Below are 23,407 nucleotides of genomic sequence, written 5' to 3'. Positions count from 1 at the left end.
CACTCCAGTTGAACCACTGAAGATCATACTAACAAACGTTTTTACCTTTCTGTTTGCAATTCCAGAGCTCATCAACATTAAGAAGATTATACCAGCCACCACGACAATAGCCCATCATGCACACACAGGCTCGACCATTATACATCCACATCACATCATACAGCATGTGCCACAGGAGTCGCATCAGGAGCACCAGCACATCCAGATCGAGGAAGTGCCACAGACATCCCAGCACCAGCATCAGCATCAGCATCAGCAGCATCATCACCAGCTGCAGGGCCAGCCGACACATGCCCAAGTACAAAACATAATCACATCCCATACGGGGCAGACGATTAACCTGGTGGGTCTGCGCAATGTGCAGTTGACGGAACAGAAGCCGAACATTGCCTCGAGGATACGCTACACGCGTGGCAAGATCATTGGGCCGACGGTGAGCAATCTGCAGATAGTGGAGACACATGAGGCCATGCAGCATCAGCACCACGAGCTGTCCGATGGCACCAAGTATGAGATTAGTGAGATCGATTTGAACAATCCGAATGCGTCGGCGTCCATCATCAATGACCTGGTGAAGTATGCCGAGATTGATGACATTGAGCTGCCGGATGGCACCAAGATTGGCATTGGCTTCGCACCCACGGAGATCACGGAGCATATGCAAACATCTGGCGGGGAGACGCACATAACCACAATCGAGCACGAGCCGCAGGAGCTGCACACCGTGCACCAACATGAGCACGAGCAGCAGACGCATCACATTCATACCACACAGCTGCAGACGCACCACATTCAGACGGTAGTGCAGTCAGATCAGCAGCAGCATCACCATCACGAGCAGCAGCAGCATCATCACCATCATCACACGAGCATCGAGCTGCAGGAGGAGGATGTGGAGACTATCACGCCCGAGGAGATGGGAATGCATGACTCCAGCAAGAGCTACACCATTCTTACCACACGGCCCATGAAGGAGGAGTCCGATGCTGGCGGCGACCCCTCAGGCATGACCTACGAACTGTCGCTGAGCGACTCATCACTGGGTCCCTGCGATGATCCCGAGTCGCGCTATGTCTGTCGCCACTGCGGCAAGAAGTACCGCTGGAAGTCCACGTTACGCCGACACGAGAATGTCGAGTGTGGCGGCAAGGAGCCGTGTCATCCCTGTCCCTACTGCACGTACAAGGCCAAGCAGCGAGGCAATCTCGGGGTTCACGTGCGCAAGCATCATCCAGAGAAGCCGCAGCTGGAGAGCAAGCGAGGACGCAAGTAGGCGGCTATAGTAAGCGAAAGTTATGGGCAGGAGTGAGTATCTATGCCTATAAATGTTGAGGAGAATACAAACTAATGATTCTTTGAGGTTCTTTGACTTCTAGACCAGTTTCTATATTTTTTACAATTTTATCAGCCTTTATTCTTGTTTACATACTTTTTAATCTTAACTTTCTTATTTGTTGATTATTTTTATTAAGTTGGAGAATTCATTTCCCCAGTTCTCGAAAGGAAGAACAGAAACAAAAACTCCGCTCTGTGTGCATTCAATTCAATTTCTTTAGGCTTTAATTTTTGACTTCTTCACATTATTATATCGACATATTATATCTATATGTATGATTCATCGTAATTTACAAAATTACAAAAAACCACACGTAAACCCTCAAAACAGTCAACATCATAGGAAAAATATGTTCAATCAATGTGCAAGTATTTTCATGGAAATAACAAAGAATATACAAAACAATTTAGATGAAAAGTATGATTAGAATTAACAAATTAATTAATTATAATTAGCAACGTGTTTCTGTGTGTGTCTTCTCAAAGCCAACTAGAAACTTTAAATATTTACTACCACTGCAACGAGGCCCAAGCGCAGATGATGTTTTTTTTGGTTCGTAGCGAAAAGGGCACACAGATTTCGTTTCGTAAATATCACAAATATTTTGATGTAATCTATTTAAGTGGAGCTAACCGACAAATTATCGTGTAAATGTTGCAAAATACAAAATTGCCAACTTGTCTAAATTGGAGGCTTACAAAATTAACATTGTAGAACTTTGTTTTCAAGAAATTTATATATAAATATATATTTACTATAAATAATGTAAAAAAAACAACAACAAAAAAACAGTTAAAATACCATTTTGGTAGATCGCAATCGTAAAAGGCAAAAACCTTCTGACAAAAATAGCGGAACTTAGTTAAATTGATTGTTTATCTACAAATTTACACCCCCCCCAACACTTTAGCATATTTTCTCAAACAACAACAAAAACAAAACAAAAAATATAAGAAACATTTTAAACGTTTTTGTGTGTGTAAAACTTTATCGATTGAATATAAAACAACATTTATTACGTATACATATAAACAAATAGAAATTATGTTTTGAAAGAATAGTTGTAAAAAAACAAAAAGCTAAAATAAAATTATATAAAAAAATAAACAATTGCAAAGCTTTGATGTTTGTGGCCAGCGAGAGGTGCAAGAACAGGCAGCATTGTACAGAATCTATACTAACATATTTTTCTTTTTGCAGGTGACCTGAAGACCGATGAGATTTCCACCACAGAGAGGGGCTCAACTGAACTGCCTTGGCTGCCTTGATCCACATGATCTGAACCGAGCCTAACTAATATATTTCTCTCTTCTTTTAGGTGACCCATTGAAGCTGGAGAGAGGAAGACGGAGCGACCTGGAGCCATGTAGCTGTACCTCAATGCGAGCTAAACTTAAGTAAAACATGCAAAAACAGTTGTGAGAGGAGACAATTGCTATTCCAATAGTCCCTACGTACATATATTTTTATGTATATACATATAAGTGCCCAAGACCTAAACGTTCGTTTCTGTATGCCACTAAAAAGTAACCAGACTTAAACCGAACCTGAACCTGTATCCAGTATCCAGTAACCAGTATCCACCACAACCACAACCACAACCACCTCCCAGCCGTGTCTATTGATGTGTTCAAGCAAAACCAAACTACAACAAACAAACAAAAAAACACCCACCCCAGCAGCACTCCAGCTACTACAGTTCAAATAAATTTAGTTGTCCTCTTTTTTTATTTAAAAAAATAAATACGTTTACACCCTGCACTAATTGGCCTCAATATTGCTCAATGTTGTTTGAAAGAGTTTTCTTTTTTTACCTCTCTGTATATATGTTTATTATTTGTACTTTAATTTGACAATCATTTGCCATGATCCTAATGCTTTCTATACACATACAAATGTATCCATCAACCATCCACACATATATATTCGAAATGCTTTGACTAATTCTCTTTTTAATTTTGCCTTTCGTGTGCCTCATCCTCCAAGTTCATCCCAACACCAACAAAAACCCCTCCCACCATCCGTACCAAATTGCGTGTGTCTCTGTGTTGGGTTTTCCCTCTGCGCTTGATCTAACCCAAGATAACCACTACCCTGCCGCCATATCGTTCTGTGTTATGTTTGTTCTTAATCGTTTTGCCTCGACTTAATGTCGAGGTTCCTTTCAGTTTTTGTGCCAAGTCAAAAGTATTACTATTTATTTTTGTTCTTTTCTTTTGTTTTTCTTTCCCGTTTTTATTTTCATATGTTGTGCGCTGCGATACATACAACCCCAACAAAACCAAAACAAAATACAAAATCACATTCAACAAACACAACAATAAATCAATCAACATTAAACCCGATTTGCAAATACCCGAAACCAATACCGAAACCCGAAATTAGATCTGAGTATTACGCGCATTGCGGGACTCACCTGGAACGAGTGGAACGCCCGGCTGGCAATGCCCCTGGTCACCCTACGCGAAGGCGTGCAGCCACTGGTCTTTCCCACAGACCTCTCTGTGGATAAGCAACCCATGGGCCTGGTCCTCAAGGAGCCGCTCGGTGATCAAAAGACGCCCATAGATTGTGTGCCCAAGAGCGAACCCATTGCCGCCTCTACGCCGCGTAACCACAGCAGCAATAGTGGCGGAAAGCATCACAAGACCAGCGGTGGTGGCAAGCTCAAGCACCTGACCGAGGAGGAAGCCACTTCCCTGATGCTCAAGGCGGTGGCCGAGAAGCAAGCGGCGGCAGCGGCTGGTGCCGATCTGAGCTACGGCGAGGATCAGGCCAGCTCCGGAAATTGCAACAGCAGCGACTACCAGGCCAATCTGGGTGGAGCCGTAACCTTTGCGGATGTTGGAGGCCCAGCTGGACTTTGCCATATCAACCTCCTGAACAGCATTAGCGCCATGAACAATCTGATGAGCGGGAGTACGGCAGGGGCCGGTGGCGGTGGCGGATCGGTGGTCGGACTAGCTGGCGCCGGATCGAGTGCGACTCCATCCAATGGCAATAACAATGGATCAGCGGGCGGAGCCGATAATGGTGCTGGACACCCATGCCCAGTCTGCGGACGTGTCTACAAGCTGAAGTCCTCGCTGCGTAACCACCAGAAATGGGAGTGCGGTAAGGAACCGCAGTTCCAGTGTCCCTTCTGCGTATACCGAGCCAAGCAGAAGATGCACATCGGCCGCCACATGGAGCGCATGCACAAGGAGAAGTTCAAGCTGGAGGACGTGAAAAGCTTCGCTGGCTCTGCAGCCCTGGATGGCGATAGCAGTGGATTGGGTGGAGCAGGCGCAGGAGGAGTCTCTGCGGCAACAGTGGCGGCGGCTGCAGCGGCTGCCCTGGCCAGTGCCACGGAGCTGCATCCGCACTTCTCATAAATGAAGTACAAGTGATTGTGTATAAAGAGTTAAAGTTGAGCAGTTATTACGAGTACGATGAAGGAAACTAAATCTTAACAGAATCAGGGATCAGATTATCAAATGGAAGATGGAAGAAAATTATGTAAAGCAAGAAATCACACACCAAGCTCTCGGGAAAACTGAATCAGTGTGCCAAATTAATCTTAAAAAGCAAACCAGCAACAAACAAACAAAAAACAAAACAAAATACGAAAATGAAAATGAAATAGTGTTTTAAGATGCCTGAAAAGTTTCGAAAAAACCAAGTTCGTTCGTGAGAACGAAAACAATTTGTTGCAAAGCACACAAAAAAAACATTTACGCCATTTCACATATTATACTTTTTTTTTGTTATTTGTTATTAATTTTTTACACAAAAACCGATTTGAAAATCTATAAACTCTACAACTTGGAGCAACAGCAACAGCAACAGCAACGTGATCAGTAAAATGATTTTACACAATATAAAACAAAACAATTTGAAAATTGCAAACATTCCACACAAAAAACGAAAGAAGAAAAAGACAAAAAGTGTACAATGAAACAGTTTAGGATTAAAGAAGTATAGTTTAGCCTAGGACTAAATACAAATATACATATATAGACATATGCATCGTATACATATATATAAAGGACGTATAGCCAGGAAGCAGTAGTCGTAGCAGCAGCCAACTCAGTGGATATGTAAGATGAAAAAGTAACGAAAACTCAGACCATATTAAGATATTACTAAGGAAAGGCAAACGAGCAATCTACCAGCCCAGAATGGTACTCTTCACCCTAACCTTTGCCTGTAGCTGTAGTTGAATCGATAAATATTCATTTCAGAGCACCATAATAGATACAGTACAGACATAAACAATGCATTAACCCTCAAGATATTGAAACGGTCCACATGGGAGTTCATCGAAAGCTCATGGCAGAGCTTCTTTTTAGATGGCTGTACATGGATGAAGAGATAGAATCCTGTGGAACTTATAGTTATTTATTGCAGTGCCAAACAGATTCAGACCAGGTTCCCATAAACACACAAAGTCAGTCAGTCAGTCAGTCAGTCAGTCAGTCAGTAAATCAGTCAGTCAATCAGTCAGTAATTAGCCTGTTTAAACAACAATTTACCTCAAGTTGAAATATTTGCTATTATGACGATGTCTTAGGCTAAACACCACATGGACTAAGCTCAAAAAACACACAATTTATAGGACTTAGTGTAAGAGAGAGAGAGAGAGAGAGAGAGAGAGATAGGAGGGTGTAAGAGCGCGTTTGGTAGTCAACGAAGAAAGTGCCTTCACGAATGGATGCAAACCAGAAGCAATTCGCGTTAAATTGTAATTTAAAAATCTACGATAAGCAAAACGTTCGTAACTGTGTAAAGCCATATAGAGTAGGTTAAGGCAGGAATTTAAGTAAAAGTCAAGTGAAGGAGGATTTAAATGCTTTTCAGACATTTAAACTCAGGTACTTAGTTGGAGGGAGTGGGGGAATCCCAATTTAATAACTCAAAAAACCAAGAAGCAAAGAAAAGATCAAGTAGCTGAGCTACTGAAAATACGACAACCACACAACTACAACTACAGAAAACATAAAAACGGAAACAACAATCAACAGAACACCGCCACAAATACGTCACATGCACTTTATTTATTATTTTTTTGATACCTTATAAATACGATACGAATGTGTGTGATAACTAATATGTATGTTTATTACTCAGCACATTCATAAGTAGTCAAGCTTAATTTATTTTTTGTATATCTTGCTTTCCACTACAACGAAATACATTCCATAGAAGATTTTATTAAGCTTTAATTACAACGACAACTCCAAACATTCACAAAGCAGATATGAAACCCCCAAAACGGATATGTGCGGCCAGTAAAACTGTGCAACAAAAATTATGATTTAAATGAGTAATTACAAATTAATTAACGAAACGAAAAACAGGAGGAGGAAGAGGAGGCGGAGGCGGAGGCGGAGACGATGGAAAATCTCGAATGCTTACATACATATGTATAAAAAAATACTTTCTTTAAGAAACTAAAACTCTTTTTAAAAACAAAAAAACATTGGTTACTTTATCGCGGTGTTGGGCTAAGTTTAGCGTCTCTTTATGCAATGAAGAATAAACGAAAGGGAAATTTGTGAACGAAAACATTCTGGCAAGGACAGGTGGGAAAATTCAAAATTTTCGAATGTAATATTGTTGAACAATAGGAAAACGCAGATTTACATATATAAAATGTGTAGTTTTAAATATATAAAACTATAAAACTTAATAAGATGACAAATACTCATTAAAGCAACAGAAGTAGCATACCCTTATATATATAAAATATATAATTTAATTTCTTCTATAAACTGTTTGTAAAACTATTTTTGTAAATTGAGAAAAAAAAAACCCAAATTCAATGTGAAAAATATACAATTCCATGTAATAAAACGCAAAAGAAACAAAACTTGTGTGCCTTCGTGTGCGTTTCTAGATCTATGAATTCTATCGATCTATTTAGTAAATATTCTTACGTTAATATATAAATTATTTATATTTTAATTTTCACACACAGATTTTGTAGCGTTTTATTTACTGCTTGTAAGTATTATAATTATTATTTTAAGACACTATAAAGTTTTATTTCATTTTTGGAAACTCTTCATTTACAAACACACAAATTATTAACTCTATCAAAAATTAAAAAAAAAAAAGGTTAGGAATCATTCAGTTTAGGCACACACATCAATCGATACTATAAGCTATAGAATTTCTGATATTAATTTATGTTTACTAACGTAATTTCCAATGCTGTCTCACGTGTTTCCAGATGAAAGCGGAGAGTCCCGGATACGTGTGCGCAACTGGCTCATGCTGGCCGATCAGTCCGTCATTGGGAAGAGCTCTGACGAAACCACAACAGGTATTTTGATGCACACCAATTGATATTCACATTTTACTTTGATCCGATCCCTGATTTGTTTCACTTGTTGTTACGATTTTGTTTTACTGCGTTTTGAACTTTATAACGATTTTTTCTTTTACAGTCTTCATTTTCTTTTGTTGCTGAACACACACAGACACATCATGAGTTTTTATATATGATTTACTTGTTGTATATATACATATATGTGAACACATTCCCTAAACAAAGCATTAACTTACATTCTGAATTTCTATTTCATGACTAACAACGACAAAATAAAACACAACTAACATCAGACAAACTAACACAGTCTAAAAAGTCACTCAAAAGCGATGCTAAAACCACTAACAAGACATCAACGCCCATCAAGACGACGACGACGACGACGACGGCAGCAGCGGCAGCAGCAGCAGCAGTGTCAACAGGAACAGTGGTGGCAGCCGCAGCCGCAACCGCAGCAGCAGCAGCAGCAGCCAAGAAGGCCGCCACCTCGAATAGCAACAATATAAATAACAACATCAGCAAGAGCAATGTGACCCAGACACTGACTCAGACGGTGACCCGTATCGGTAGCATTGGACGCACAACAATCGCCTGCATCACACCGGCCAATGGTGGCAAGAAGAGCTCTTCGAGCAACTGCAATGTGGATGCAGCTTCGGCTGCTGCTCTGGCTGCTGCTGGTGTGGAGCTGGACAGCATAGATGAGACCATGACTGAGGTGATTGTGAAGATCGAGAACCCCGACAACATGTCGATCAATGGGGACGAGGCCGTCTGCAACGAGGCCATTGACGATGAAAACACCTTTGACTATGATCTGAAGCTGGCCAGTCCGTTGTCCTGGACCTACGATGCGGTGAAAATCGAGAACGAAGAGTTCGAGGATAGCTATCTGATGGATAACGATGATGATGATGATGATCTGCTGACAACAGCTGCGGCCACCCAGAAGCACGCTAAACAGTCCAACGAGAAGCAGAAATCAGGCTCAGGGGCGGGCATGAAGAAGATCGTGCTCAGTGCCCAGCAGCAGCAGCAACTGCTCGAACAGCAGCAGCACTTGCAGCATCTGCAGCTCCAACCCACCAGTCAATCGCTGCAGATCAAGCTGCCCACCATACCAGCCACAATCACTACAATCTCGGGGCCCAATCACATGAATGCGTCGACCGCTGGCACAAGCAGCGGGGCCAGCATCACCACGGCAAACTCCACGCTGCTGGGCCACAAGATGAGCCTGCCCATTGATGCGCAGAACCTGAATCTTCACTGGTCCCACTCGGACGACAACCGCTACCGCATCCTGGTCCAAAACAAGCGCACACGCAAAGAGTCCCTGGAACACTCCGCCGACATGATCTACAACGCTGACATTGAGAAGCCGTGGGTGTGCCGCAACTGCAACCGCACGTACAAGTGGAAGAACAGCCTCAAGTGTCACCTGAAGAACGAGTGCGGTCTGCCTCCACGCTATTTCTGCAGCAAGATGTGCGGCTATGCCACCAATGTGCACAGTAATCTGAAGCGGCATCTCAACACGAAGTGCCGTGACCGCGAGAAGGATGCCGGCGATGAGGACAAGAAACCGCAGTCCGTTCCACCGCCACCGCTTGGTGTGCCCACCAGTAACGTTGGCAACATTAGCAACAACAACAACAGCAACAGCAGCACCTACACCTTGGTATTCCAGCAGGACAGTGTTTAAGAGAGATTTGGACTTGTATAAAATCCAAATTATGTGAGTCTGGGCAACGGCTGAGTCTGAGCGCTTTGGAACATCTTCTCTTAGTACAAATTTTAGTTACGCCTTCATCTTGAGTTTTCTCACAGTGGATCTCTGAAACAGACTACTTGGATATTTCCCCAATCTTTCCTTTCGTTAGGCAAGCCAAGCGATGCCGTTGGGCCCAGACACGGACGCAGAAAAAATACGGAAAATATTAGAAATAGATTGCAATACAAAAAAACAAAACAACAACCAAGAACAAAAAGATAAAACAAACAAAAAAATGATTGTATTGCTTTAGACAATTCTCACGACAAACTTAAAAACATATAAATATGTGTACATTTTTTCCCAGAAAAAAAAAGAAAAAGAAAAACCAAACCAAAAAAAAAATGCAAACAAGAAAATTACTTGAACTAGTCGTCACAGCAACATTTGTGAACCAAAACGGATACTTTTGTATTAAGTATGGAAATAAAAAGACCCCCTAACTATATGCATGGCATGGGCATAAAGCAAATGCCCCTCTAAAGATACTTAATATTAATATGTATTTTCGGTTTTATACGTTTACGTTTTGCATACGCAATAGCTTTTTAATTTGTTAGAAACATTTTAAAGATTGATTTCTGGTCATTAAGTTATGCTTATATAATAATTATTACCTATAAACACGATTATCTAGTCAAAACAAAACGATAACGGAATAATATTTTCAATTTAGACACAAATTATAATTGATAATTGATAATGACAATGTTTACAAAATTAATTCGAAATATCAGCGCATGTACGCGAGTATGCTTTGAAATTGTTAGATTTAAACAAACAGAATCACGAATCTGAGAACCGGCACTGAAAATAGAAACACAGGAAAGGACAGGCGATATAAGTCTACTGTTGTTCCTCCCATCAGATTTCCCTACCAAATTGTAATGTAAACCCCAAACCAAAGATGAATAATGAAAAATGAAAAATGAAAAATGAAAGAAAGAAAAGGAACAAATACCTCTATAAACCTGCAAGAGAGAGATTCTGTATTACCATTATTAATAACATTGCCGGCAAAATGTATTTAAACCAAAACCCAACACAAAAATCAAAGAAATTTCGAAATACAATTAAAAGCAAATGTCAAAAACCAAATACCAAACACTGAAGTTGTATTTATTTTAACTACAAATATTCCTCTCTATAGAACTTTCTCTTTCTCATTCCCTTTCCATGCCATCCACAGACAAAGATCCACAGATATTCCACACATCATTCGCCACCACCTCTCCCTACCCTCATTCCGAAACATAGTCTTAGGCATTTGTACCCCTGCTATGAATCCATACTAATCAGATCTCTATTTCAGGTGGATGGATGTGATGTGATGTTATTGATGATGATGTGATGTTGCCTGATGAACGACAGCCAAACAACGCAGTTATGGTGTTGCCTCTCCCTCTTATTGTTGTTTGCATGCTTAACTACTACAACATACAAATATTTACTATAAATACTATAAAAAAAAACCCATAGATATGCATAACTATGTATCCTTTCTAGACCTTATACATATATGTATCTGTTAGACAAAGTAACTATATCTATATGACTATGTATGGAACTAGATTTGTAGTTTGTTCTCTTTTTTTTGTTCATATTCCATTCGTTTGTATTGCCGAAGGTTTAACTTTAAGTTTCTTCTACCTCTACCTGTCTTCTCCTAGCGATTGTGAAGCGTATACATCTATCTAATTAATATATCTACTATCTAGCATTTAATTATCTACAAATTAAAATATGAAAATGAGAAAACGAAAACCAACTTAGTTTGTATAGAATTGTATTTGATAAATACCCATTTTTCTATCAAAATCTTTTCAACTTATTTATTTATAATCTTTTAAGTTTTGTTTCCTACATTTTAATATTGCATGCGTATTTATTTATGAAAAATAATTGAAAAAAAAACCAGAACAATGCACTTTATGACCAGGAAGCTGTGAAGCGGTTATCCTGTTGCTGTTCTGTATCCAAGCTCATCGAGTTATATGTCCTATCCCCTCTCTATTATTATTATTAAGCGTTTTTGTCACTAACCACCAAACCACCGCATTCCTATAGAGAATATTTGTAACCATTTCTCACTTGTAACTTGAGCAAAACTTAATTGATAATTAAATTTTGTTTTTGCTTAGCTCTCAAATTATTCTCTTCACATTTATGATTGTACTCATTGTGTTTTAATTTAATATTTAATAATACATTTACTTTACAGCCTACTCACAAGCAAAGCTCACACACACAACACACACAAGATACACACACATCAGCACAAATTTACACACACACTCACAAGTTCAGTCCACTCCAGTCCAATCCAAACCATAGCATCATATCTCTCACTAAAGCCAACATATAACAAACAAAAAACCAACAAAAAACTATACAAAATCACGGTAAACCAACCCCTTAATTATTTATTTACTTCCAATTAGTTTTAGGTATTTTTTATAATTTCCATCTAGAGAGGAGACATGCAATCTTTTGAAAATTGTCGCACAATATATGAAAAACTAAAATAGTTTCCCTGCTTTTCTGTCTCACCCATTCTCCCCAGACTCTGGCCGTTTGTCACCCACACATAGGAGCTATGGCCTGATCGGCCTGAAGACCAGTCCGTACACCAGTCCCATCGGAACGCCCACGCCCATGGGCGTTATCAAGTTTGAGCCGAGTGCGAGCCTGGACGACCACAACGAGCACGACCTCCGGATCGACAGTGGCCAGACCACTCCCACGCACTGCACAGGACACCCGCTGGTGCCCAAGTCGCAACTCAGGCAAGGCAACGGAGACAACGACGACAGCAACGAAGAGGAGGACAGCATGGAGCCCTGCGACCTGCGCATGGACTTTGCCAAAGTACTGCTGGCCGCTGCCCATGCCGGAGGGTCCAGTTCCCTGTCCCTGGGCCCGCACCCACATCTGCAACATCCGCATAGTCGTCCACTGCCACAGCTGATTTACACAGCTGGAACGGGCTCAGTGGCACGCCCAGACACACCAACGCGCCGCTACAGCAGCAGCAGCGTGGGTATGATAGCTACCTCCGGGTCGGACCCATCGAGCAATGCCGCTGCTGCTGCTGCCATGGTTGCCGCTGCGACAGCTGCTGGGCTGGCATCCAACAACACAAGTGCCTCCTCCACAAGTGGAGCATCTACATCCGCAGCGGCGGCAGCAGCGGCGGCTGCAGCAGTGGCAGCTGCAGCCGGTGGATCGGGTGGCAATTGGAGCACCAGTGGGACTGGAGGTGGTGGCGGTGCCTACGCCTGCGATAGATGTGGGAACACCTACGCCAGGCCGCATAGCCTAAACCGCCATGTGCGCTTCGAGTGCGGCGTGGAACCGAAATTCGAGTGCCCCATTTGTCACAAGAAGTCGAAGCACAAACACAATCTTGTGCTGCACATGCGCACTCACCAACATCGATGATACAACAAATGCTGCAATGGCAATCCACGACGCCAGGCTCTCAAACAACTAGTTGCTGTTGACCCAGATCTGGGATCTAACTAGGACCAACAGCCCCCCAACAGCCAGAATATGATCGCTTAAAGGCGCAGCAAAGCTCAGGTTTAGGTTCAGGTTCGAGTTCAGGGTCAGGGTCAGGGTCAGGGCTTAGTGTCAGTTCAGCTTCAGTCAGAGTCCTAACCACAGTCCAGTCCAGTCCAGTCCAGAGTGCGGTTTTATATAATTTTCCAAATGATCTTGAAAAATATAGTCGTTTTTACATATACGTTTATATATGTATATACATCAAAATATATCCATATACAGATAACTAACTCGTAACTATGTATATACAGATGGAATATTAACCAATCCTAATTCTTAGCTCATTATCGTTTATTAATTGTTTTTTTTTGTGTTTTTTTTTTGTTCAGTAACAACAGCAATTAATTATTTTTTCGAATTGGCAGAGCTAAGGAGCAAATTGTTTGAGAGGGCGCGTGAGAGTGCGCAAGGCGCGCCGCATGTTGCATGATGTATAAGTCCTTTGGAAAACTCAATGATCTCAATGAATTTTTTCTTGATTGCGGTGAAAATATAGAAAAAATAGGGAAAGTTATGCATTTTATTGTAGCAGCAGCAAACGCAAAAAACATTCACATTAATTTTAGTGTAATTTCTAGTGCAGCGACCTCTCACGCGCCTTAGGTTAGTTCAACGAAAGGAACCATTAAAAGTAGACCGATATACGGCAGTTACAGTCGCAGTCAAATGTCGGTATCGGAGTCTGAGTCAGAGGTAGGCCGTAAGTTAGTCCGCTTTGAAGGCAAGGCGTTAGTGCAACATTTTACGCGCACCAAAAAAAAAAAAAAACTAAAACAAAACTAAACCAACAAAAAAACTTCAGATAAAAGAATCGTTGTTCTTCATTTTTTCACATGTTTTCGTTTGTCTATATTCACAAACTGAAACTTTGCCAACAGTTTGATGGTTTGCTTAGGACCACGCACCCCCAAAAGCCACAGGAATGCATGGTACATACTGCGAGTATATAGTAATATAACAAATTATAGCTAGTAGTTGAAACTCAACGATCTCTATCTACTCTTTTTTCAAAAAGCAAAGAAACACAGAAATTTTATTAATTTATCTTGTGCTCATTCCATGAAATTTTTTAAAATTATTATTTAATTATGAACCACGATATGTGATAGCGGGAATTTTAATTTGACCAAAAAAAGAGAAAAACGAAATGAAATATGTGTGGCTTTGGGCGGGGGCGGGTGCGGGGACGCTTCTCTACACAAGGCAAACAAATTTAAGACGAAACAAAAATCAGTTATTAATTATTTTTAAATAACATTAAAGCATGAACAGCATGTACAAGTGCGAGCGAAGAGTATGGAAGAGCATGGAAGAGGGTCGCAAGAGGGAATTGGCAATGTAAATGGGTTGGGGAAACTCGCATCGAGTCACAGTCAGAAAAATAAATTGGTATGTGATATAAAGAATATAGTCCTCATTGTAATTAATAGTAATCATAACATTGTATATTTTCTCCTAACATATGTAATTATTTTGTTGTCTAAATTGAGAAACGAGTGAAAGCTGTGGAGAAGTCTTGTTATAAAACGATACGATTACGATTATATATAGTTCTAGATATCGGCGGAGTTTCACACACAGACATATAGACACACACACACACACACACACTAACACTTTTATAATTGTTGATAAACAAAAGAAAGAGCTTAAATGTATAACAGAGTTGCTTAGGTACTTCAACCTAATACCCCTAAAAATTAAACATAAAAACAATTTTAAATGTAAATTCAAGTTTAAAAACTTCAACAAAATTAAGTTACAGTTTTTTGTCAGCAGTTTGTGCCACACAAAAAATGTGATAAAGATCTTAATTAATCTACAGACAACAAACTGGCACAAATTAAATACCAACTCAAAATATATAAAGGATTTGTTCACATTATTAAGAGACAAAGAAAAAAAACAAAACAAAATTCATATCGGTCAGTATTCGAATTAGGTGAGGAAAAATGTTTAAATTTGAATTCGTTGACAATTTTGAAAAGTTTTCCATTGGTTTTCTGCTTGGATTAATATTTATAAACATTATATACCTACATTTTATAGTCGCTTTGTTGCGCTAGTCAGATTCTAGAGTTCTGCTTATCAATTGTTATAGAACACGAAGATCGATGTGCACCACACGAAATTCACAATTTGTATCCGTTTTTCTTTTTGTATAACCAATTATTGAAACGCGATTTATGTAACTTTTTGTCTATTAAGGTTGTGGTTCTTATTTATCTATACAGCATAATATTTTTAACTACTTTTCTAAGCGGAAACATCTAATTTTTTACGTTACAACAAAAATATAAGAAAGGGAAGAAGATGGATGTCCATCCGTCACACCTATTTTATAATTTATCAACAGCGCATGTGATGGACTCGAATTGAACCATATACTCTACTCGTACAAGAGAAATGAGGAAAAGAAAGAAAATGCAAGACAGACACGAGCCGAGGCCGATGTGGCCCCATAATGGCAAACTTTCGAGTCGTATAGTTAAAGTGTAAAGAAAAGCATGTGATAAATTTCTATATAATTTGATTAACAAACAATTTACTAACACAAAACCCCCTTACACCCACACACACACACCCAAACACAACACAGACAGCTAGCTAGCACATAGGCAAACAAATAAGTTTGAGCAAATTTATTTTGGGTACGGGTACAGGGGCGAAAAGTTGGATACGATCTATCCGTTTGATATGTAAAGCAAGCATAAATACATCCAAGAAAAAGTGAAATATTTTTCGAGAAATTGTACTAACCCAGATAACTCTTTTTCTACTAATGTATTCTTATTATTTCTGTTAATAATTATAATATCAAAGATTTATAAACATCCAAACACACACAAAAAATACACATTTTTAAAACGTTGTAAACTAGGAGCTGTGAATGTAAAATTATATATAAAGAAATATATATATATATCTATGTATATATAGCTACATACATACAAACATACATACATACATACACACATATATATGCATATATATGGATCGATGTGATTAATTGTGATTGAAACGTAGCGAAGCGTGGAACAGTAGGGCAGATCAGAGGAGAGAGCAGAGTGGGTGGGTGGGCAACAGGCGGTTACGGAAATAAGAAGAGGGCCTTTCTTTTCAAGCAAACAAACACACACACACTCACATAAAAACACCTACATAATACAGTCAAACACATGTATAATTTAAGAAAATCGGATATTTTGTTTGTCTCTATTAAGAATCATTTTCTGTTCGTTATTTCTTTAGTTTATAGTACTATTATTTCTCTTCTACTGCTGCAAAAATCTAGTGCAAACGAAAATGGGGAACTACATTCAAAGCACACCGCAAACACAAGAAAATCAAGTAATATATTAGCCATAGGATAACGAAAAGCAAACAGATACAACAAAAACAATGAGAAATGGATGTTAATTGCTGTTGACGCACGCTTCACGAATAGTTAATGTTGAAGCATGAAACACCAACCGATTCGAGTTGTAACGAGTGTACCATAGCTTAGTTTTCGCCAATACAAAAATTTACAAAATCAAAAGAAGAAAAAAAAAAATAAGGATTGTATACATAAATAACTAAAACCAAATTGCTTTTGCACTGCAATTTAGATTAACGAATTGAGAAGAGATACCAATATATTTACACAGTAAACAAAAAAAACAAACAAAAGATCTAACGAAACAAAGGACATTCAAAATGCCAGTTAGACTATGAAAAGTGTGCTTAAACCAATTTAACAAAACGAATTAAATCTAGTACGAATTCAGAGTAAATTTAATTATGTAATTGTGTATAAAGCCGAGAAACGCCTTAAACAAAATTTGTGAAACTATTTTAAATGTTAAACAAGTAAAACGATCTAATTGTTATAAGTAAACAGGCAAAAACCAACCAACAAATAAAAATTAAATTAAAAAAAATATATTCAATGATAGAAAACGAAAAAGAAAAACACGATAATTTAACAAATCTCTTTGACTATTTCCCCTTTCCCCTCATGGTTTCCTCTTTCAGCACTCATCAAGAGAATGTATTTCATTTCTCAATGAATCTCTTGGAAAACCCTGAACTAATATACATTTTTCTCTTCTTCTAGGTGGATAATAACGGATCAACTTCAAGGAGACCGAAGACCCTTGGCTGGCCGGCCCCTCACATGCCTAACATTGCTATTGTATTGAAGAGTGAACAAACAAAACAGATCATAGTTATATAACACAAAATATATGATAAATGTAATTTGATTTGCTGTATTGTTGTAGTTTTGAAAAACCCACCAACGACACCAACCAACATCTGATTTTGTGATTTATTCTTTTCCTTTTGTTCTGTATATATATTATCTAGTTTCCAAGTTTTTGTTTATAGAAATGCTTGTGTGGCTTTTGTATATGTGCGTACACGTAGCTCTCTGGGGAGTGTGTCAACCATACCATACCGTCACCACACACACCATCATTATCAGTCACCATCATCATCATCATCATAAGCTACACTCCATCAACTGCAATGAACCACATCACAACCACCGCCTTCTTCATCATCATCATCGTCATCTGTGCCGCCTTTTGGGTAGTAGCCAAACAACACTAAGTTCTCTATATGATTTTATTAAACTATATTTTGACATAGCTTAAGTTGATGTTTGATCAGTTGTTTGGCCGCCATTAATTTGATTTTGTTTTGTTCTACTTTTTGTTTTGTCACCTCCGTGCTGTGCTGACCAGCAGACATCTATCCCATACTGGGCAGTCTCCTGGGCGTGGACACCTCAACGAGTGCCACCGCCAGTCACGACGACTACTATGGCTATCTCAACAACAACAGTAGTGGAGCCAACGCCAACACCAACACCAACACCAAAACCAACGCCACCAATGCCACCACCACAACGACGAGCAGCAATCAGGGCAGCAACCTGCGTACCTCCAATCCCAGTGCGGGCCTCTCCCGCGACTCCTTTATGCAGTGCAAGCACTGCAATCGCTATTACAAGTCGCCGCAGAAGCTGCAGGAGCACGTGCGAAAGTACTGCCTGAAGCAAAAGAAATACAAGTGCGTGTCCTGCGAGTACCGTTCGCGGCGCAAGGATCACGTGCTACGCCACGCCAAGCGCAAGCATTGCATGCTCTATGAGCAGGCTCGCGACGATGAGGAGAGTCTGTATGTGATACGCAATGAGGATGACATGAGCAATGACGAGGCCACTGGCGATGGGGACGGCGATGGCGATGGCGATGGGGACGGAGATGCTGAGGATGGGGACAACGATGGTGGGGGAATGGACAGCGATGTGGCCGCAGCATTGTGTGAAATCAACTTTGACTTTGCTGGTCGCGATCTGACCATTACGGCTGTGCCCATGCAGGAGAGCGACGAGGACGATGACGACTACGACGATGATGGATAATGATGCTGAGCCGAGGAGCAGCATATCGAGAGGCGTAATGTGAAATGTTTACCAAATGAATAATGACAATAGTTGCTTGTCCAAGTAGTAGCTACCTCCAATGCGTACTGGTGCCCGTGTCTGTGCTTGTGCTTGTGCCCGCACCCGCACCCGCATCCACCAACACACCAACCGATCCCATCTTTGTGGCACTCCCAGCCTGTCCACATTCCTGCACAACTTACTTAAAGAACTTTTAACTGACAATCAATTTCTCTGAGCGCATTCCGTTTTTAACTCTTCTCTCGTTTTACTTTCTTTATGTTGAGTTATGCCTAAGTTAGCCGAATCGGTCCAAGACCATTTTATTTAAATACAAACATACATAAATACCCATACGTACATGCACCATATTAGAGTACATATACATAAATACATACCCCCCATATGCAGACATATGGGACAATTATATACTTAGTTCTACTGTGGTTGGTGTTCTCAAACTCAAATATATTCTTGCCAGCAATTAAGGCTTTCGCATGTGAAGCAATCAAAGACTTAAAGCGCCATTTATTTGCCACTTTTTCAACGTGAATATTCCTCAGTTGTACATTTAAAATTCTATAGTATGTGCCTACGTATACGCCTATAAATATAGTTCTCGGTTCTACAAAATCTGAGTACGAGCTAACCAAGAATTTGTGTACTTTTTATTGTATATTGTAAATGCAAGCGTTTAAGAATAAAGCAACAGAATCATATATGCGTTACAGCAACAAAAAAAACCCCAAACAAGCCCAAGTTTATAATCCACACCATCCTTGAACCCACACTCCACCAATCCCCAAACAAATTGGACGGGTCCCGCAGCCAGCTAAGACACTTGTTAATGCTACAAGTAATTATATACCAGAACCTTGAGTTGCTCAGCCAGCGGCTTACTAACCAAACTCTTTCTTGTTTCACACTATTTGCAGATGGCTACTGGACCATTCTGGAGACAGTGCCCTACTCAATTTCCAGTGCCACTGGAGGCCATTCGCCCAACCAGACTCTCAGCACTGGTGCCAGCTTGAGCAATGGCGGTGGATCGAGACTTCTGTCTGGGGCCACGGTGGTGGTGGAGCTGCCGCCCGATGATCTGGGCAACCCGGTGGGCAACATTCAGTACACGATACCCACGCTCACCAAGAATGCCACCACGAACACAAACACCACCAGCCTGCTGCACAAGCCCCAGGCAACCACTATACAGATAGTGAAGCAACAGCAGCAGTCACAGCGCCACCACCTGACCATCCAGCCGGCGCAGGCGAGGCAGGAGTACATCAAGATAGACACTTCCCGGCTGGAGGACAAGATGCTCTTGCGCGATGTGATGCAGTATGGAGCCACCAGCATATCAATGGCACCATCCAGCATGGCCAGCACTGCTGTGGTGTCCAGTCATGAGTCTGGCCTCTTGCTAGCCGATGCGGATGATGCCGAGCGTGAGCTCGAACTGGCTGCCATGAAAGTTGATTCACATGAGAACATGCTCGACGATGAGTATGAGGAGAAGATGCACGATGATGAAGACGCTCACGCACATCACGAGAAGCTGTACATTAATGGACTGGGAAATAATCTTCATGCTGCCACAACCATGACACTTCAGCAAGTTTCAGGCGAGTTCGGACTGGACGACAGCAAGTTTGCCTGCAATGTGTGCGGCAAGACCTACAAGATCAAGGGCTCCTTGAAGCGGCACAAGAACTACGAGTGCGGTGTGGAGCCCACCCTCAAGTGTCCGCACTGTCCGCACAAGTGCAAGTACAAGTCGGATCTGCGTAAGCACATGAACCAGAAGCACTCCGATTCTGTGGAGGCGCTTCACATGGGGGGAAATTAGGCAAATTGAACTGTACGAGCTCCATGAATTCTAGTCTGTGTTTAGCATTTGTTGTTGTGTTACGTTACTGTAATGTGTGATGAATCCAAAGAGTAATCAAACCCAAACCCCCCAAGAGTGTAATATAGTCACAGTTACGATCTCAATGTGTAATCCACATACGTTTAAGCTAGCGGACTAAGTCACGATCAAGTTCTGGTTGAATTGCTCAATGTGTATTGTAGAATCAAATTTTGAATTAGCTCAACGTATAAGTATTTTAAACTCTGACACATACACAAAGTAATCTTTTAAACCCTAACCCAATCGCTGCGTATATTAACCTTGTATATGAAAGTAATTTAAATAAAGATAAATAAATGTTTACAATCGAATCTTCGACACTTACTTATCGATCCGAATTACTTGACCAAACATAAACCCAACAACTAATATGCTTCTCTCTTTTTTTAGGACAAATCTGTGGACTGTACTGTGTGCGGAGGCGGAGAGGATTTGCAGATAGGATCTGCAGAGCAGAGCAGATGCTTCACCAACTAAAAAGGTCTATTCATATTAATATTCATACTGATTGCTAGTGCTAAGTCATTTAGTCCAATCATTTATCAGCCAATAAAAATGTCCAACTGAAACGAATTTGTTGTATTCATCACCAAAATCACCAGAACTAGAGTGAACTTGTCTTTGTGTGATTGATATATGCAGAGGCCTAAAAACCAACCATATCCCGTTTCTGTTTCTGTTTATGTCTGTCTGTAGATTTTGTGCGGCACGGCCCCAAGAATCAGCTACTCTGCCAGTGCGGACGCTACTACAACACGATGAATCGTCTGTCACTGCATCAGCGCGAGGAGTGTCAGGACTTTAAGCGTTTCCAGTGCGACTACTGCCTTAAGTGGTTCAAGCGGAGATCCCATCTGAACCGACACAAGAAGCTGCACGATGCCGAGCTGGCGGCAGAGCCACCCACTCACAAGCAAAAGCCAAAGGCCAAAGCCACAAAACAAACAGCAGATGGTGCAGGAATAGAAGCGACAGCAGCCACAGAACTCGAATCCCTATACCTCTATACGTCTGAGATTAAAGTGGAGCATGAGGAGGAGCTCGTCTAAGTTTTGTTAACAATTATTATGCATATTATAGACAAGTTCTCGTTAATGCCAAACCCAAAGAGCAATGACTTTTGTAAATAAATAGAAGAAAAGAATTGAAGTTCGTTTTTCAGTTTTTTCTTCAGAGTCTTTCATTTTAATTATGTTTAAAATAAAACAACAAAAATTTATTTTTTAAATCCTTCGCTTACATATACATATGTATCTGAAAGTGCGTGTGTGGGTGCGAATGTGTGAGTGAATGTATGTGGGTTGTATATATTTATATTGTTTCCCACATTATTTCGATACAACATTTTGTTTTGGCGAATTTGATTTATGATTTATATTTTTTATTTTGATTTCCCAAACATTTTTGTCTCGTTGCAGAGGTCTTTGAGCGAAAATATAACCTGCGCACCCACGAATCTTCCGCCCTCCAGCCGGACTATGCCAGCTCATCCAGAACATTGCCAACTGTGTGCACCAGGGAGCGCAGACCAGCCAATCCTTCGCCTTCGACGGTGACGTTGGAGCAAAAGAGTGAGAACGAAGAGCCGTCGAACCGTGTCAGCACTTACAGCAAAAATGGCAACAAGAAGTCATTGACCAGCAATTCAGATGCCATGATAGCATTGCAGCAGCTAGCGTCCATATCGTCTGCCCGATCGTTGCACTATCTCGCTCAGAAGCTGCCCATAGACACCAGCAGCTTGGTGCCGGGACGCGAGCTACCACGTCAGAGCTCCAAGCGCTTCCCACAATACGAAGCGAACCGATGTCCACTCTGTGCTCGTGTGTGCCGCTCCCAGGCCCTCCTCAACGAACACATGCGCAAGGAGCACTCGGTTCTCATTTAGTTCAAAGCGATGTGCCAGGATGATGCGTGAAGTAAATTGGATTCCAAGATAGTTGTTTATATTTTGATAAGCAGAAATCGTACCAAATTGAAACGAAGAGACCAAAAATGCAAGAAAATTGTCTATATTTAAGGATGAGCCAAAAATTAACACTCGCTTAGTACCTAAGAAAAGATTAATCTAGCTTAAAAAGCATTTAGTTGCCTTGAGATCATTTTTAAAATAATATTCATTTCATGAGATACACACATGCTTATGTGTGTAGTATGTTGGTATTAAGATGGGGAGATTTATCTCTGTTATTCTCGGTATATGAAACAAGGTCCAATCTAATCTAATCATTTTTCTACATATTGCTAATAAAATAAAAGAAGTTGTAAGCGTAAATGAATACATTTATTGTGATAATATTTATTGATATTCCACTATTAATATTTTCTTTTTTGTATTTTCATTATGTTATAGTTTGAAAGAACTTCGTTTCATTCTTTTTATAATGGTTAGTATTATTAATTTATATATTATTTTATTATTTCATTAACGGTTTCATTTTGTTTTGTTTTATTCGCAGATAAATGGGTTACCTATCAAGGTTTTGGCATAAAACAGGCAAGTAAATGAAGATCTTTTGGTCCTTTGAATGTAAAAACACAATCAGATTCAGGTTTCAGCACAAAAAGATGCAGATAAGGAAATATCCTAATCCTTTTTCAAACAGGTTCTATTAACAATAGAGGGATGGCACGAAACGTTGCCAAAATCTCAATTCATATCGATTCTGGGCAACCACAAACCAACTGTACTCTCACGCTGACTCTCTTACTCTCAGTGTATGCTTCGTTCACCCACACAAAACCTAGAGTGAGTTTCAGGAGACACTGGATACACATTAATCAGGATGGATCGTTCGTTTTCTGTGTGTGTTTTTGTCTAAAAATAAGTTTTCCCTTTTCGTCTGCCTGCCTGCCTGCCTGCCGACTGTCGCCTGTCTGCCTGGGTTTTCTCTTGTGTGTTGGCCGTCAAATGGCTTTTGCAGTCTGGCTTCCCACGTGATTTTCGGTTGATATTTTCCATTTGGCAATGCGCATGCGTGTCGCTCAAGGCCCTACTGCCTGCCTGCATTATCGGTTTCCTCTTTGGGCTTTGCCTTCGCAAAGCCTAAAACACACACACAGTACACACACAT

General features: G+C 40.4%; 1 protein-coding gene across 19 annotated transcripts in view; it reads left to right on the top strand.

Moving 5' to 3' along the window:
* LOC117591830 (longitudinals lacking protein, isoforms N/O/W/X/Y) overlaps positions 1 to 23,407 on the top strand; it is a 64,391-nt gene that overhangs the window by 34,181 nt on the left and 6,803 nt on the right. For 4 of the 19 annotated variants that reach the window (XM_034285167.1, XM_034285169.1, XM_034285166.1 and 1 more), the window contains exon 7: positions 66 to 2,295. The exons of 1 other annotated variant lie outside the window; for it this stretch is intronic. In XM_034285167.1, the coding sequence (XP_034141058.1) occupies positions 66 to 1,273 (1,208 nt within the window). In that variant the 3' untranslated portion in view covers positions 1,274 to 2,295. Of the gene's footprint in view, positions 1 to 65; positions 2,296 to 2,914; positions 3,098 to 3,721; positions 4,930 to 7,550; positions 7,644 to 7,767; positions 7,806 to 7,939; positions 10,067 to 11,986; positions 13,170 to 17,717; positions 19,055 to 19,356; positions 20,903 to 21,029; positions 21,398 to 21,751; positions 22,237 to 23,407 lie in introns of those variants that run through there. 14 more of the 19 variants (XM_034285171.1, XM_034285170.1, XM_034285195.1 and 11 more) reach the window with 14 other exon arrangements.

This window comes from Drosophila guanche, unplaced genomic scaffold, assembly GCF_900245975.1.
Source record: "Drosophila guanche unplaced genomic scaffold, DGUA_6, whole genome shotgun sequence".
Classification (NCBI taxonomy): Eukaryota; Metazoa; Arthropoda; class Insecta; order Diptera; family Drosophilidae; genus Drosophila; species Drosophila guanche.
This window is presented reverse-complemented; position numbering and strand designations above follow the sequence as displayed.